The 16126-nt window shown below is 39.0% G+C and overlaps 2 protein-coding genes across 2 annotated transcripts; one reads left to right on the top strand and one right to left on the bottom strand.

Moving 5' to 3' along the window:
* Window positions 1-7: 7 nt before the first annotated feature.
* On the top strand, window positions 8-5691 carry TRAPPC6B (trafficking protein particle complex subunit 6B). Its single transcript, XM_042046947.1, has 6 exons — window positions 8-707; window positions 790-857; window positions 1919-2036; window positions 3507-3590; window positions 4632-4725; window positions 5509-5691. Exons 1-6 carry the CDS (start codon window positions 627-629, stop codon window positions 5538-5540), a joined length of 477 nt encoding a protein of 158 aa, XP_041902881.1. The 5' UTR covers window positions 8-626; the 3' UTR covers window positions 5541-5691.
* A 2253-nt stretch (window positions 5692-7944) lies between these two features.
* On the bottom strand, window positions 7945-16126 carry GEMIN2 (gem nuclear organelle associated protein 2). The gene is made up of 10 exons (XM_042046946.1): window positions 15954-16126; window positions 15355-15439; window positions 14084-14173; window positions 12080-12139; window positions 11798-11908; window positions 11170-11214; window positions 10406-10474; window positions 8998-9108; window positions 8730-8788; window positions 7945-8406 (listed from the first exon to the last, which is right to left on the bottom strand). Exons 1-10 carry the CDS (start codon window positions 16073-16075, stop codon window positions 8367-8369), a joined length of 792 nt encoding a protein of 263 aa, XP_041902880.1. The 5' UTR covers window positions 16076-16126; the 3' UTR covers window positions 7945-8366.

Here is a 16126-nt window from a genome sequence, read left to right as displayed (position 1 = left end):
CCTAATCAGAAAGCCGCTTGTTCCCACCCACCTGGGACCCATCCTGCTTTCCCACTCTCAATGGGGCCGAGGAGCCGGCACGCTCGGGCCTCGGGCGGAGGCCAATCACCGCTGCGCTACCAGAGGGGGCCGTGCTCGGCGAGCCAATAGGCGGGGGCGTTACTTGACGCCGGCTGGGGTGGCGGTCCTGCCCTCGCATCCCGCCCGGAGCGGCGTGGCAGGGAAGCTCCGTACGGCGCGTTATTCCTGGCGCCCGGGGCGGTGGCGAGGCTTTAAACCACGCTCTTCCGCCGCAGTAGCCGGTGCCGCTCTGTGGCTCCCTGCGGCGGGCAGGGGAAGGCACGGGTGCTCTTGAAGTCAGTGACATACGCTCCAGCAGTAGGGTGGGCGGGGCAGCTCCGCAGGAGGGGCGCGTTTGATCCCCGGCTCTGGCCCTCGCTCAGGACGCTGGGCTGGCTGCGCCGCCCAGCTTCGCGGACTCTGCAGAGCCTTAACGCGCGAGCCCCTTTCCCAGCACGTCCCCGGCAGGGGAGAACCGGCCCGACCGGCATTGCTGAGCAGCCGCGCCTCGGCCGGGAGCTTCCGCGGGTGTCTGGTCCCGCCCGCAAGGGGCGGTGGCCCCGGCGATGGCGGACGAGGCGCTGTTCCTGCTGCTGCACAGCGAGATGGTGGCGGGGCTGTACCGCGCCGCAGAGCAGGGCGAAGGGGTGAGTGGGGCCGGGGCCGCCCTGGGGCCGCCCGGCAGCGGCCGGGGCTGACGCTGCGGCGGCGGCGCCTTATGTCTTGCAGGAGAACGGGCGCTGCACCACCAAGCTGGAGAGCATGGGCTTCCGCGTCGGGCAGGGGCTCATCGAGAGGTGAGTCCCCGCCGGGCCCTGGCAGCGCCCCCGTCCCGCTCCCGCAGCCGGCGGGCGCTGCTCGTTCTCGGGGCTTTCACCTCGCCGGTAAAGCAGACCTGCCCGGGCAAAGTGTGGTGCTTTGGGTGGACAGAGTGCGTTCCTCCTATCATCAGTTGTTCTGGCATCTCCTCTTTTCGTATCTCATTCTTGTGGCGACTTGTGTTTGCGTATCACGAGACAGTTTTAGAGTGTGTTGTTTTCCTAGTGCTTCCCGTCATGAAAACCGAGTCAGGGTGTATGGTTACTTTTAATACTTAAAATTGTCTTTAATTTTGCTTTGTGTAGGCTTATGCATGTTTCTTGCTTCTGGTACATTTTATGACTTTATTCTCTTTCTGATTTACTACTTAAGCATAATTTTATGATTGGCTGTTACTCCGTTTCGGTTTTGTGAAGTGCTCTGAGTCCTTGCAACGTCGCGACTGAGCAGCTCGGGCCCTTTGGGGACCCGCGATGCAACTCCAGCGCCCTCGTTCCGAGGTCGTGTGGAAACTTGAGCTTCTGAAGTCATGCTTTTGTTGAGCAAAAATATAAAGACCCTCAAGGGGGATAAAGGGAGAGAAATCTGAAATAAGCAAGAGAAAAGGATCCCTTCTGAAAAATGGGAACAAGTTTTACATGTTTGTTCCTATGTTAGAGCTCTTTTGCATATTTGAAGGACTCCTTCCAAGAAGCAGTATAGGCGTGAGCATTTTGTTTATCTTCTATTTAGATATTTTGTTGAAGATAAAACTGATGGAGCACTTTCCACCTTTCTGAATGTCAATTGTGTTTAATAATCATGGAATTAAAACAATTTATTCTGCTATCATACTGCAGGTACTAAGATAATACCGTGTTGCTCTTAAGTTAAAATACTTGATGAATGCACAGGGAAGCTAGAATGATACTGTATGATGGTTGGAAAACTAATTTCTATAATAACCTCAAAAATTATGTTGTACGGTACCATTTAAAAATTATTTCTCTGTTTAATTGGTCAGGTTATGTTATTGATATATTTCTCACTTATCTCTTAGGTTTACAAAAGACACTGCCAGGTTCAAGGATGAATTAGACATTATGAAGTTCATTTGCAAAGATTTTTGGACAACTGTATTCAAAAAACAAATCGATAACCTAAGGACTAATCACCAGGTACTGATGATGCAGAATAATATTTAACTTAGAAGATCGGTGAGAGTTTTGAGTTGCTAGCGCATTTTTTGTTTTTCTTGGTCTAGAATAACTAGGTAAGAAACCCAAAATATTCCATATTTGTTTTGTTTAAAAAGTGTGGTTTTCAATATTCATATTGTCATGTAGCTTTAGAATACAATTTAGTAATTGCCTGCGATGTCTTTATTGCCACCCTGTTTGAAAATACTAAATGCTTTGAATTTCATATGCACTGTTGCAAAATTACAGAAAGGACAGGAATGATTACAGTCGATTAACATTTAAACAAGAACTTTTTAATCTATCTCCTAATAAATGTTACTAAAAAACTGGTGAAAAAGTGATGTTACTGTCTTAACATCTAAATAGAATGGCTGCCATGATTTTTTTACTTTGAAGAATAGTAAGAGTTTTCAGCAGTTGAGACAGTTGTACTCTATTGAAAATACTTGTATTAAGAAACAGCTGAGACACTTCTCAAATTTGCTTGTTGGTGACATTGCGCTGTATCCATGTGCTTTCCTATATCAACAGCCACAGTTCTTAAAGCCAGATCAAAATAACTTAAGGAGCCATTGTACTAGAGTAAAAAATCTTTTTCCTATTGAATGACTTGGTTTTCTTATGGCCATTTGTCTCTTGTGTCAAATTAGGAAGAAGAGAATTTGTACAAGGATTATGCCAAATAAAATATTTTTATTTTTATATTTTTCAATGACTTGTTTATCAAGTAATAATAATTACCGTAGAAATCTGGGGTTTTGATTCAAAGAAAGCTGCAGTGTTGAACTTAAGGTCTTAATTGTATATACAGCCTTAATTTAAGGTCAAGGCTTACGAAATTCCAAAGTAGCACAGTCAGTAGCAGGGAAATTACAATGGCAGGTGTAGATAAAGCTATACTGTATTTATACTTAATTTATTAAGATGCATATTGTTGCACAAAATTGTATTGTAGAAAAAGCCAGACTTTTACTTTGATTGTCTGCTGGGTGTTGTTGCCTGTACTGCTATTAAGAAAAATAATTCCCACTGAATTTCAGAATCAGAATAGAGGCTTGCAAAACCCTATGAAGATTGAGATTTGAATGTAAAAATCAGTATGCATTTGATATATTACTAAAGACTTTCTAGTATGGAACTATTTTTTCTGATCACCAGAAGGACTCTTCCAAGAAGAAATGTGCATTAACATTTTTTAGGGTTAACTGATCATATTATCATCTAGGGTTTTTTTTGTATACTCACAGTCACGTATATTTTCTTTTGATATTTCTTGTAAGTAAAGAATCAAATTTAAACTTAAATTACATATGCCTTAATCTAAAATTTTGTTTTTCAGCGTGAGATTGTTATATATTTTATCTACAAGTCAAATTCATTCACAGAAAATGTTGATTCTATATTACTGCACGTTTAACTAAAACCCCCAATTTTTTTTTTAAACAGGGTATTTATGTCCTTCAAGACAATAAATTTCGTCTCTTGACACAAATGTCTGCAGGAAAGCAGTATTTAGAACATGCACCAAAGGTACCCTTCTATTTCATATGTGGGGGGTCTACCAGTTTGATTTGAATTACCTTTATCTATTAATAATAAACTTAAATTTTGTAATTTAATAGATACAAACTCTTCAAAAGGGCAGCTAAGGATAAGTCTTCAAAACCTGTGTGCTTTTTAGAAAGGCACCTTGTTTCAGAACAGTGGATTTGATTTATAGTTTGAAAAATGGTTGTGGTTGTTGTGAGACTTGCTGCTGTTACATTTGAATTACTTCACGGTAAAAGCTTGTTTGCCACTGTCACACAAATTCTTTCTCTTGGGAAAGCATGTGTTTTCAGAAACTGTGTTTAGAATTCCCAAAACACATTTGGAAGATGCTGTTTGTTACCTAAAACAAGCTTCTGAGATGATGTGAATGTTCAGAAAGATAGTCCACCAATTAAAAATAGTTTTCAGTGCAGATGCTGAGTTAGGGTAATAGTTCAGGTAAGTAAAATCAGTGCCTCTACAGAACCTATCATAGAGCACTTTGGTTCAGGTGGATTAAGAAATGGGACTCAGTTCTATTTTGTGGTTTCTTAATTCTTGATCTTAGTCCTCACAATTGGCTACTGTCCTTGGGATTTTTTTTTTGTGTTTGGTGAAATGTTCCTTCTGTTTTGCAACACATATTTTAAATATCTGCGGGCCTTTTTATTCTAAGGGATGGCCTGTGCAAGAATGCTGCCTTGGACTGTTTCTCCTTTGTTGACTTTAGTACCAGTTGCTAATTTCAGCCAAGTCTTGGGAATAATTGTTTTAAGGATATTAAGTTCCTACAGGTTTAATGGAAATAGAAAGTGACTCAAAATAGTGCCTCTAATGAGAACAATCTTTGTAGTGAGCTCCACTCTACCAAATATTGGAGCTTTCATCTACTAGAGACCTGACAAAGTCTCTCAAGCATGGTAACAAAACCCCCATGGTTTTCTGGTCCAAGTATTAAGTTGTGTTCTTGAGTACTTAGTTTTAATCTTTATCAACAAGCTTCACTGTTGACACTTATTTGAAGTGCAACTTTGTATTTAGTATTTAGCATTCACCTGTGGACTAATCAGAGGAGGGCTATCAAATCTGGGAATAAAGAGTATTGTAACAGCTGAAGTTTCATCAATGCCTGCATGTAAGTATAATATATATAGTAAGTAATGAATACTTGGAATATTCAATTATTAGCTCACTTGGTAACTTTCCTGACTGAGTTGTTGTTATAAGCATTTTTCAAGGTGGGATTTGTTTGAACTTTTAGACTTTCACTTTTAAAAGGATTTAGGTTAAGTAAAAATAATCACACATTTATGCTGGACATGCATTACTGGTTTAGGTGTATAATTTGTATTACCTGCTAACTAAGCAGATAATCAAGTTCAGAGCTGAGTCCATGTGAACTTCAGGATATGGCTTGCCACTAAATCCTTTAGTATTTAGAAAATGCTGACAGAGGATAAGCCTCCATGATGTTGAGTGGAAAGCAAAACAAAAAAGTTGTACTTACATTTGGAAGCATCAAATGCATAAGGATGTGTGTCCAGAAGGTTATTTGCACAAGTGAAGATCTCTCTCTATAGGAGTCATTAAAAATGTTAGTAAGTGAAGACCATTGTAACTACCTAAGCTGCTCAATTAAAAATTTTCCACAGACTGCACAAATTTTACGTTTAGCTGAAAAAACTTCTGTGACCTGGGACGTGGTTAACTTACCAAAAAAAAAGAAAAGAGAAAACCTGTTCAGTGTGGAGTTAAAATTTAAATGCTAAATTTAAATAATGGCTCAGTGGCTTACAATTAAACCGTAAGATTGAAATGTTCCTTACCATTTATTTGAAAAAAATTATTACAAGAGAATAATTACTTGGAGAAATAACTCTAATGGTAATAATGTGATCTTACGCTGCTTTTCTTGCAGGTAAATTTCAGGTGATGATACAGAAGATGTAGAGCACATTCGAATCTGGGTATCTACTTCAAAAAGCCTTTGTGTGTGGATTCAGTATCTTGCCTCAGTCTTGTATATAACATGTAAATTATAGCAGTGTGCAGCACAATTCCAAAATATATATTAAATGCTCATCAAAATAACTTAACACTATGCTTGTGTCTTGGTATGAATTTTATTCTATACCAAAGTAATAATGTCCACATGGTAAAAACTGTGTGCTCTGTAAGTTTTCAGCTAAACATTTCAATTACCAAGAGAGCCTGGAAGACCAGAGGTGGAGTTTGAGAACAGAGAAAAATCCTGACCAAGACTAAATTTGAATAAGAAACTAATGTGTGTTGTGTTGTGTTGCCCAAAATGAATGGCCAACTTCTACCTTTCCCCATTCACTGTGAACTGGGAGGAAGCGACTGCTTTTGTGTTTCTTTGATGGAGCCATTAGCACGTGAGCCAACAGCATTCATTAAAGATGTTCGGTGGAGATCTTTGGAGGAATGTAGTCTGGGGCAGTACAAGAGAACTTGTTTTTACATAGTTTGACAGTTTCTCCTATGTCCCTAAAATTAGCTGCTGTTCCTTGTGTCAGAATGATTTTATGCCTGAGGTTGTCTATACTGGCCAAAGAAGGAAGCTTGTTCTACCATGTTGTGCATAAACTCAATATTAATGTAGTTGTTTTTAATTGCTAGCTACGGTTCACTTCTGTAATGAGTGTGTGCAGGAAGATCGTTAGGCCTCAAAGAAGCTATAAAGAATCTCCTCAGGACACTGGGATTTGCTAGATACTACTCGTTACAAGATTTGCATAACAATACATATCTTGCTTTAGGTAAGCATGAAAGCATCTTGTTAAAACTTCTAATAAGTTTTGCTATAAGACTTCTTTGTTGGCAGGTTCAGGCCTTTTACTTATCTTCAAATGCATCATAATAGAAACTTACAGTGTTTATTCAGAAGTGTGAGAATGCCTTGTGGTAGATTGGGTTTCTGTTTTTGAGACCAGTAAATAATGGGCTGAAAAACTAGAAAAGCTGGTTTGTTAAAATAGCACTTTTGATATAAATTTACCTTCTATGATTGGAGAAGTGTATGTTGTACAGTTGCATGGTGGGCAAGAACAGTGGAACTGTTCTCCAAAGTTCTAGGAAAAATCTGAAGCTTATCGTGGCTCAAGCCTTTTCTAGAAAGCTGTCACAAGCTGTCTAGCTAGAGATTATGAATATGATAACCAGGGTTTTATTATGCTTGATCTTAAGGTGTGACTAAGTTCTTATCTTTTCAGGTACTGTGAATGCTAGTTCAGATTAGCTGTAGCTGAATAATTTAACAGTTCTTGGAAACATGTAGAGCAAAATTTGAACCAGCCAAATGCTGTCCAGCTTTTTACAGAACTAGCAGAGGTAAAAGTAACTACAGTAGTATGGTACTCAGTGGGGATTTGCAGTTTGATTGAAAACCCCGGGTTCTTACCCTGACAATTCAGAGGAGGATGGTGGTTATTCACCTATATAAGTTTTGTTTGGAGTTGTAGGACTGGAGAAGTAGCTAGGTAGTATTCTTGCATTTCATAGGTTCTTCAGCTGCCAATTCATCCTGCTTTTAACATGTTGAAAATGTTACTAAAGAGACTAGAAATAATTCACACTGTATGTCTAGTAGATGGACATTTCAATGTCGTCCCGTTTAGGCACTTACAGTGGGGTAGACACTCAACATGTGCAAAATCTGTTACTTGCATCTCCAGAATTAACATTCTGTTACTGTCATTCACTTTGGTTGTTCACTTGATGCCTAAGACTACCATTCCACAGGCAAGAATGGCAATCATTCAAAGACATATTAATGATGTATCAATAACTGGTTATGGCTAATTATTATTTTAAATTATGAGGAGGGGGATTTTAATTGTACAATGCACAGAAATCAGATGTCATTTAATACTGTTAATACTGCTGCTATCAGCTGAATGCATAGTTCTTTTAATTGTTGAAGACTATTGGAACTAGAGGGTCATCTATGTACCAGTTAGATGTTGATCCTCTTGGCAAAGCACTCCATATTAAATATATATAAATAAGCAAGGCAATGCATTTGACAAGATAACCATAGAGAAAATAAATTTGTTCATTCTGTTAATAAATGCTTCTAAAAGCATTGAATACAGGTATGTAATTTTCATTGGTTTCTGCAACTGTTTACTAAAAATGGTATTACTACTCAAGAAGTAGTAATGTTTACATTTTACTAAAACAATTGTTTCAGTAACGTGCTGGCTATAGTTGAGCTGCTAAGCAGTGCTAGAGCTCAGGCACCAAAACTTGAAAAAACACATTCAGCCCTAACTGTACAGATTTCTATAGTAAGGTTGCTGTTAAATAATATAGAGTGAGAAAACACACAATGTTTAGGAACAGTCTTTAAAATCCTTTAGTTTTATTTAAAAAGCCCTCAATAAGTCTGTTAGAAAAAGAATAATAATTTGTAATGTAATCTCAGACTTTACCTAATAGCAGTGTGCATAGATTACTCAGATTGTAGAAGTTCCTAACCAAGAATGTAGTTTACCAAGACAAGAGCTTGAGAGATGATGCTGGACACCTCAATTACCACTTTACAATGATGGTGGTGATGGTATTGGAGACACTGACAATCTCAGCTAAAACTCAGCTAAAGTTATTCACAGCTGTCCCAAATGCATTAGCATGAGGGTGTTCTGAAGGGACTGTGTAGTACTTCAGGTCTGGACAGTGCAGTGTCTTGCTGCTAACTCTGATAATGCTGTTTGTACTATGGCAATGCAAAATACTGGATGTTCTCAAAACAGCCTAGGAAGGCTCGTCAGCCAGGTCCCGTTGATCGAAGTACCTAGGAATGAAGTGGAATATGGTAAGAAATCTCCAGTATGCAACATATTCCTCACTTCAAGTTGTCTGACCCATTGCTTTCTAGCTCATCTTTTAGTGTCGCTATCATAATTATGGCTTTATGGTTCAGGGGGCTCATCTGAAGAAAGGAATAAGCTTACTTTACTCTTACGTTTATCTGAAGTCATTTTAGCTAAGTGTATTTGCTGCATTGGCCCAGAGTACTTTTAGACTTTCACTTTTAAAAGGATTTAGGTTAAGTAAAAATAATCACACATTTATGCTGGACATACATTACTGGTTTAGGTGTATAATTTGTATTACCTGCTAACTAAGCAGATTATCAAGTTCAGAGCTGATATTTGTTCTTCATTCTTGCTCTCCTGGAAAAGAGATTAATATTACAACAATTCTTTTGTTACCTGTGTCAAATAGAGAAGCTATTGGACGCCAGTTGTATGTATTTGTAGTCTTCCCTTCATTCTCAAGCAAACTTAGGACATGAAAAATAAATTATTAAGACTTCTGAAAAATGATCCTCCTTACCTGCTAAACTCACCAAGTTCTTTGCACAGTTATATTAAATCTTTACCTCCAGTACCCTGACTTCTGAGCATCGTCTTGCCAGCTGTCGAATAAGAGAGTGAGCTTCAGGTAGCAAAGGTTTTTCAAGGCATGCCAACAGTGCATAAAGCCATCTACCCTGTGAGGATTCAAGTAACAAAATGTTAATTTTGAGCATTTCCTTGAAGATTCAAGCAATTCATGTTATACAGAGCAGGACTGGAGTGTAGGTCTCAAAACAAAATTACATTCAAGTGCTATATGCCATAATTGAATTTTGAAAACCGCATTAGACACTAATTGGTAGAGAGTTTTGTGTCTCTAGGTAAGATTCTTGTGAGTACTACTCCTGGGTTCCTGGCATTTTTTTGGAATGCTGGCCAAGGTATAAATTATTACAGCTGCCACTATTACAGTCCGAAGAAGGATTATTTTAGTAATATCTAAACATTATTACTTGGCTATTAATTTTTAACTTCACAATCAGTGAAAAAACATTCCTGAAGACTGAATGTGTGAACTCAGATCGTTGTGGAATTAGTGGTTAGATCTGCTTTAAGATCTGAACTGTGAAAACATGTCCTTTTGAGTTTTACATCACTGAATTCTACTGCATTCTTACAAACTTAATTTCTGCTACCAGTCTAATTTCTTAATTTAATTGCAGTGTCTAGTGGCCTTCATTGTGGGACTAAACTAAAGGTCAATGTACACATCCTCTGCAACATACTGGTTAAAAAGAAAACAGTCCTACACAGGAAAGGACAGAACATGAAAGGCCTTGAAGTGACTGAAAAAAAATAGTGAAACTATGCTAAGCGTCATGTAATTTTTCATTACTCTTTTGCTTTGTGGTACTGAAGGAGATGAGCTGCATCCACCAAGGTCTTCTGTAGATATGATGCCATTACGCAGATAGTCAGTCTAGTTGTGGCCAAACTCCATGCCAATGTAGCCTGTTACTCAGGAGTTCTTAGTAGGATTCATTTGTCACCACGTGAATGCAGCTAAGCTTTCTGGTCTGTGCTGCATGTGGAAAGATTCCATGTGTCTTTGCCAGCACACTGTAATTGGAGGTGTTGGTAAATAGTGTGCAGCACCCTGACAGAACCAAAGCTGCTGCGGTCTTTCTCCTCTCCTAAATGTTGGTACTAATTGAGTCTCGTGGCTTAAGTTAGTGTGGCAAGTGATACAAATGGGAGGGGGTTTGGGCAGTACTTTTTATGTCTGTATCTGTTATGTTTTGTAATTTTAGCCTTCCAAAAACAACTGTGAATACTCCTTTTTAGTATCTAATCAAGAATGTTTTGAAAGTAAGAATATGATACGACCATCTAGAGAACTCTTTAGGAAATTAAAATAATAGAAAACTGCAAACAATTTATTCTTTGTTTAATGCATTCATGTGCAAGTAGTTAGAATAAATTAAAAATTACCAGTTCTGGAGTAAATTTTTTCTCTCCAAACCAGCTTATCAGGTATTCTAAGACACTGGTTACTGTTGCCTTCAAAAGAGGAACAAGAAAGAGACAATACAGTATCTGCAATGTTTTGCTTTGCTGCCCTTCTAGCTGAAGGATTTTATTATAGAAAAAGTATTTCTACTCTACAGTATTTATTCCAGGTTGAAGTTACATATAAGAGTAAAGTAAGTGTTAAAGTACCACTTTTTGGAAAGAATTTTCTATGAAATGAATTAAGTTTCTGTGTAAGTGAAAAGTTATGGATAAGTAGCTACAGATTAGGAAAGAGACATTGCACTGACTGGTTGGTTGTATATAATGGTGGCAAGTAGGAAATGTAGTAAAGGAAATGTGTGATTCTTCTAGCTTTGCAATGTACATAGAATTTCACAAACAAATTGAAGGACTGCACTTAAAACACTAAATGAGAAATTTTAAAACATTGTAAAGCACCTGTTGGGGCATTCAGCAAAAATTCAAACATTAAATGTGCTATAGAGAAATTACAACAACAAAATACTTTCAGAACTAGTCATGAAAAATCTTTGCTAGTAAAGTTATTTGTAGCTGAACGTGAGATAATGAATACGTGTTTTCTTTCTAAGTGTACAGTTAATAGAATTTGTAATAAAGAATTGTCTAGGCAAAGAAAAATAGATAAGCCTTCTGCAACAGACAGAATATGAGAAATAATGATTTAGGCAATGTCACGATATGATTCTAAAAGGTAGGCTCACCTGATTCATCCTGCTTACAATACTTAACAAAGGGGGAAAGCCCACCTGGAAGAAATCAAGTTGGAAAATGCAACCATTATCACAAACATTTTTGTTCTAATTTAGAACATACTAAGATTTTAATTTGATGTTCAGACACTTGCAGTGATTTTGAAGTCTGTTCTGAGCTTTGAAATTTATTAGAAAAGTATCTTCAAGAAAGTTGAAGGTCCAGTGAAGTATCAGAGCACCTTGCTTCTACTGTTATTTGTTAAAGTTTTGTTTTTTCAAAATGATGCAGTGAAGAACATGTTTGTAGGGTAACACGTATGAGGAGGGTAAGCACGTATCACTGTGCAACAAAACACTAAAGCAGACTACGAAGAAAGCTTCCATTCGGTTCAGTGAGAACAAAGTAGTGACTTCAGCTGATAACGGATGAAGAAGTGCTTCAAATTTTGACTGAAGACATAGACTTATTTTCTGCTTCACTTAGTGTCTGCTTAAAAAGAATGTAAAATGGGACTTGCTGGGCTCACCAGAGCCTCCTACTTTCTATTTAGCACAAAGTGGTAATAAACAGAGGATTGTTTCTGGCAGTTAGTCTAGAAAATTGCTGCTGAAAATTAAATAGAAGTCCTATACTCACCTTCATGTAATCAATTCCTAAATTTTCATTATCAGATAGTGCATCTATTTCTGAGTATACTCTTTCACCCAGGCAGAATTTCTTCCAGCCTTCTTCATCCTCTGGTTTTGGCTGAAGTAAATAAAAATAAATTAAAACCGTGTGATACTGTTATCTTGAAGACACTGGCAAAAAGACTTGATAATACTCATAAATTGTTACATGAAACTATAAAGCAAGATTAACCGTGGATTTAATAACTGCGAAAGCAAACCACAGAGCGCTGTTATGAATTCTACTCACCATAGTAACATTGCTGTCCAAATGTTGTGACCGCCAGTGATTCCTGTGCTTGTTCAGGCTCTGAGTAATTAAAACAAAGCTAAATCACAGTTAACTCTGCAGTTATTTTATCCTAACCATAAAAGCTTTTCATTATTCTTAAAATGTATGAAAAGTATATTTTATGACTTTCTATAAATTAGTGGATTTAGAGCCAGCACAACTGGCTAAGTATTTCCCATGCCTCTTAGCAGAAATGTAATTACGATGCTCATGCTGGGTTTTTGGAAGTTAAAGCTGAAGGCATTTTGAAGTCTATTACATAAGGTTAAGCTGAGGTAGTAAGCTTTAATAGTCTTCTAGACTTTTCTGGTTAGAACAATCTTAAGAAAAAACCCACTTTGATTTAATCCAAAAGCACACATAAAGGCAATGTCCTATTTCCAGCAGTGGTCTGTATCTGTATCAGAGGTCTACAGAATTGTTTTAGTGAAGGCAAATGTGCTTTCTTAGCACATTTCTTCTACCTGGCAGGAATCCTGTGTTAAGACAGATTGGCCTGCTTGACAGTTACTTGTAGAGAGCTGTAACTGTTCTGTAGAAATTTTTCTCCCACTCCAGTTGTTACTGTAGCTGTATAAAAGACCACTAAATACGCTCTAAGAAACAGCAGCTGATGCAGTGGTTGAACAAGTGAATTCTGACTTTAAATACTTTTTAGGATAGTCTCATCTTCACAGTATTAATTCTGGCACAGATGAGAAGACAATTGATTTGAGCATAAAAGAATACCTATACAGTGAATAAGCCTTTAGATGTCAGTCTCCTTAGTTTTGTTAAAACCTTAGATTATGCCTAATACACAGGATGCAATGTGATCCCTTGCAGAAATGGGCTAGCTCAGTTACTGTTTACAATGTAGATGCAGTAGTACAGATCTGCTCCTTCACTAATTTTCCTCCCTGAAAAACACATGGTATATGAGCTCATGCAGAGTTCAGTGGTAGAGCAGCTCCAGCTCAGTTGGTCCCACCTCAGTGCTTGAGATACTCCTACAGTGCAGCACCAATGCACTGTAAACATGCTGTCTGCAGCACTGAAATAACAAATGATCTCTACCTACATCTTATATTTTCCATTTGACCCTGTTTGAACTACGTGTAGAGAATAGTAGAATCATAAAAAGATTTGGGTTGGAAGGTACCTTCACAGGTCATCTAGTCCAACCCCTCATCCATGGGCAGGGACATCTTCAACTAGATCAGGCTCAGAGCCCCATCCAACCTGACCTTTAGTGTTTTGAGCAATGGGGCATCTACCCCTCTCTGGGCAACCTGTGCCAGTGTTTCACCACCCCCAGTGTAAAAAAATTCTTCTGTATATCTAATCTAATTCGACCCTTCTTCAGTTTAAAACTTTAGTAAGTCTTAGCTGAACTTACAACCTTTACCCTTTGAGACTGCTTAATTTTCTGTTCTTGTGTTATTTCAAGCAGGGTGCAAATGTGTCATGAAAGATTAAAGTCTGTGCTAACTCTACAACCTTACAAATATGTTTTACCAATTCAGTATTTCTCTTCATAATGGGTTGCCACCTCTATCAACAGATTCCTAAATGGACTGTGTAAATGGGCTTTATGAATCTCCTGATGGGTTAGAATCCACTTGGTTCTCAGTTAATGTTGAGTTTGGCAGAACATTTCCTGCTAGCACTAGGTTTTAATATAACTGCATAACATCATAGGGGTTTTTGTCCTTCCTCAACTATGCCGTATCATTTAATCTAAATACTGACACATTTTTGTTGAAGGATAATTTCTTAAACATGACTCTCAAGAGTTTTATCAGAGGTTTAAAAGCCACACAGTATATGCTCAATTAGCTTTCAAGAACTTAAAACTTGCCTATAAACATCTATCCTGCTACAAAATCATAACATTTCTATACCAGACGTAAAATTGTCCCCTGTAAAGCACAGGTATGTTCTATCTAGACCGTGCCAGACTCCTCACAGACTATCTTGTACCTGACGAACAGCTGAGAAATTGGCCACTTGCTGCTGCTGCCACTTGAGCGTTGGAGAGTATCCTTCAGGAGCAGGCTGACATCCAGAAATCTGAGAAAACACTGGCAATAATTATAATGTAAAGAGAGCTTTATAAGAAGAATCCTTAAGAACAAGAGAATCAGTAAATGTTTGCTGTCAGCTAAACAATATCCTTTAAATCTTCATCTAAGAAAGGTAATTTCATGACCACATCCAAGACTGAGTTAAGAATTTGGTTTAGACAAAACATACTGTTTGACTCTTCTCATATGTACATAAGAAGAAAAACTAAATGTTCAAAATACATTGTCAAAGAATTACTTAAGGTCTTCCTTTCAGCAATTGATCTGCTTTAATCTCCCTGCTCATAAAAAGCAGGATGCTGTTGCCTTATCTGGGACAGATGGGATCAATCTTAGGCATTCTGCTTGTCAAGATAGTAAGTTGAGGAAGACAGAAGACCACAAAACCATCTAGGAAATTAAGTCTGATAGTTAAGTAGATATAACCTCTTTAAAGATTAGCATGAAAGAATTATTAAACAAATTAAAATATTTCTACAAGTGTTTAAGAATACCACTACACAGATGAGACAGATGAAGAGAATGGCTACAGAAGTTACAAGGTCATGCCAGTACTAGAAAGTTTGAGTAATCTAGTAGTGAAATCTCGTATTACATCGTTTTCATTGGAGAAAGGCAAACTTGGTCTCTTGAACTATTTGAAAGTAGATTAAAAACCAAGCTGGCAGGGCAATGCAACAACAGAAAAATCTGCTTCAACAGTAAGGAAATTCCAATAAAATATTCCTTCCAGAAGGAAAGAAGTGGTGCTAGAATTTAATATAACTTAGGTAAAACTTAGCTGCACTTACTACCCTTATGCTAGATAGAGACTTAAACCCAAACACAGGTATGGAGATACCTTTCTTCTAAAATTTATGCAGGTTTTATGATAAAATAATTGTAAAATTCAATGCAACATTTGATTTCCTCAGACAGTAAAATAGTCTGCTGTATATCAAATAGTATGGGGATTATCAATTTAATCAGTTAAAAAGACTACTGTTACCCAGCAGCTGAGCAGGGGTTTCTTCAAACACAGACATTTAATTCTGTAGATGCTTTTAGAATCTAGCAGTGCTATTTAGTTATGCCAATGACTCCCCAAAATTAATACAAACATCATTATAGTAACACCTTTCTCCTTTTTTTTTCCATCTCAAAACGTGTAAAAGCTCTCAAACTTACTGAAATGTTTACTGTCTGCTTCTTTTTCAATTTTCTTGGATCTATCTGTGCCACGACCACGTCAGGACATCGAGCTGCTTCAATCCTACAAGACAGAATCAAGTGGGCTGCATTTTTTCTTTCCTGTAACAGGTCAATATATGCCGGATGTCTCTGAAATACTCATAAAATCATGGAGGGACCAATTGAGTCCAAATCCTTGCACAGGACACCCCAGAAATCACACCCTGTGCTCGAGAGCGCTATCCAAATGTTTCTCGAACTGTCGGGCTTGGTGCTGTGACCACGTCCCTGGGGAGCCTGTTCCAGTACTCAACCACCCTCTGGGTGAAGAACCTTTTCCTGACATCCAGCCTAGACCTCCCCAGACACGGCTTCATGCCGTTTCCTCGAGTCCTGTCACCGGTCACGGGAGGAAAGAGGTCGGTACCTGCCCCTCCTGCAGGTGTGTAAAACACCGACTATACCGGCCGAGGGCAGCACCGCACGGCCGCCGCGGCGCGCCCCGACACGAAGCCCGGCCCGGGCAGCACCGGCGGCCGCGCCGCTCTCGCGGGGAGGTGACGGGCCGGCCCCGGCACGTCCGCCCCGCCACTCACTGGACGCGCTTCAGATACTCCTGGGGCGTCCTGGGAGGCACGGTGGGGTCGAAGTCCTCGGCCAGGTCACAGTCGCCCACAGGCAGCAGCCGCGGCATCAACTCCTCCACACCCGAATCCATGGCCGCGCCGCCCCGGCGGCAGAGCCCGCCCGGCTGCCGCAGCTCTCGCGA

The sequence above is a fragment of the Corvus kubaryi genome, unplaced genomic scaffold, assembly GCF_017639235.1.
Source record: "Corvus kubaryi isolate FWS band 111438036 unplaced genomic scaffold, C.kubaryi_AGA036_p1.0 66, whole genome shotgun sequence".
NCBI classification, from domain to species: domain Eukaryota; kingdom Metazoa; phylum Chordata; class Aves; order Passeriformes; family Corvidae; genus Corvus; species Corvus kubaryi.
This window is presented reverse-complemented; position numbering and strand designations above follow the sequence as displayed.

Coding starts and splice junctions, on each gene's coding strand:
- GEMIN2 (XM_042046946.1), bottom strand. CDS start 16,075: ATGGATTCGGGTGTGGAGGAGTTGATGCCGCGGCTGCTGCCTGTGGGC. Junction 11,215..11,797: donor TAGGAATTGATTACATGAAG/GTGAGTATAGGA, acceptor GATTTCTTCCAG/GTGGGCTTTCCCCCTTTGTT. Junction 8,789..8,997: donor CAGAAGTCAGGGTACTGGAG/GTAAAGATTTAA, acceptor TCTCTTTTCCAG/GAGAGCAAGAATGAAGAACA.
- TRAPPC6B (XM_042046947.1), top strand. CDS start 627: ATGGCGGACGAGGCGCTGTTCCTGCTGCTGCACAGCGAGATGGTGGCG. Junction 858..1,918: donor GGGCAGGGGCTCATCGAGAG/GTGAGTCCCCGC, acceptor CTTATCTCTTAG/GTTTACAAAAGACACTGCCA. Junction 4,726..5,508: donor AGTTTCATCAATGCCTGCAT/GTAAGTATAATA, acceptor CTTTTCTTGCAG/GTAAATTTCAGGTGATGATA.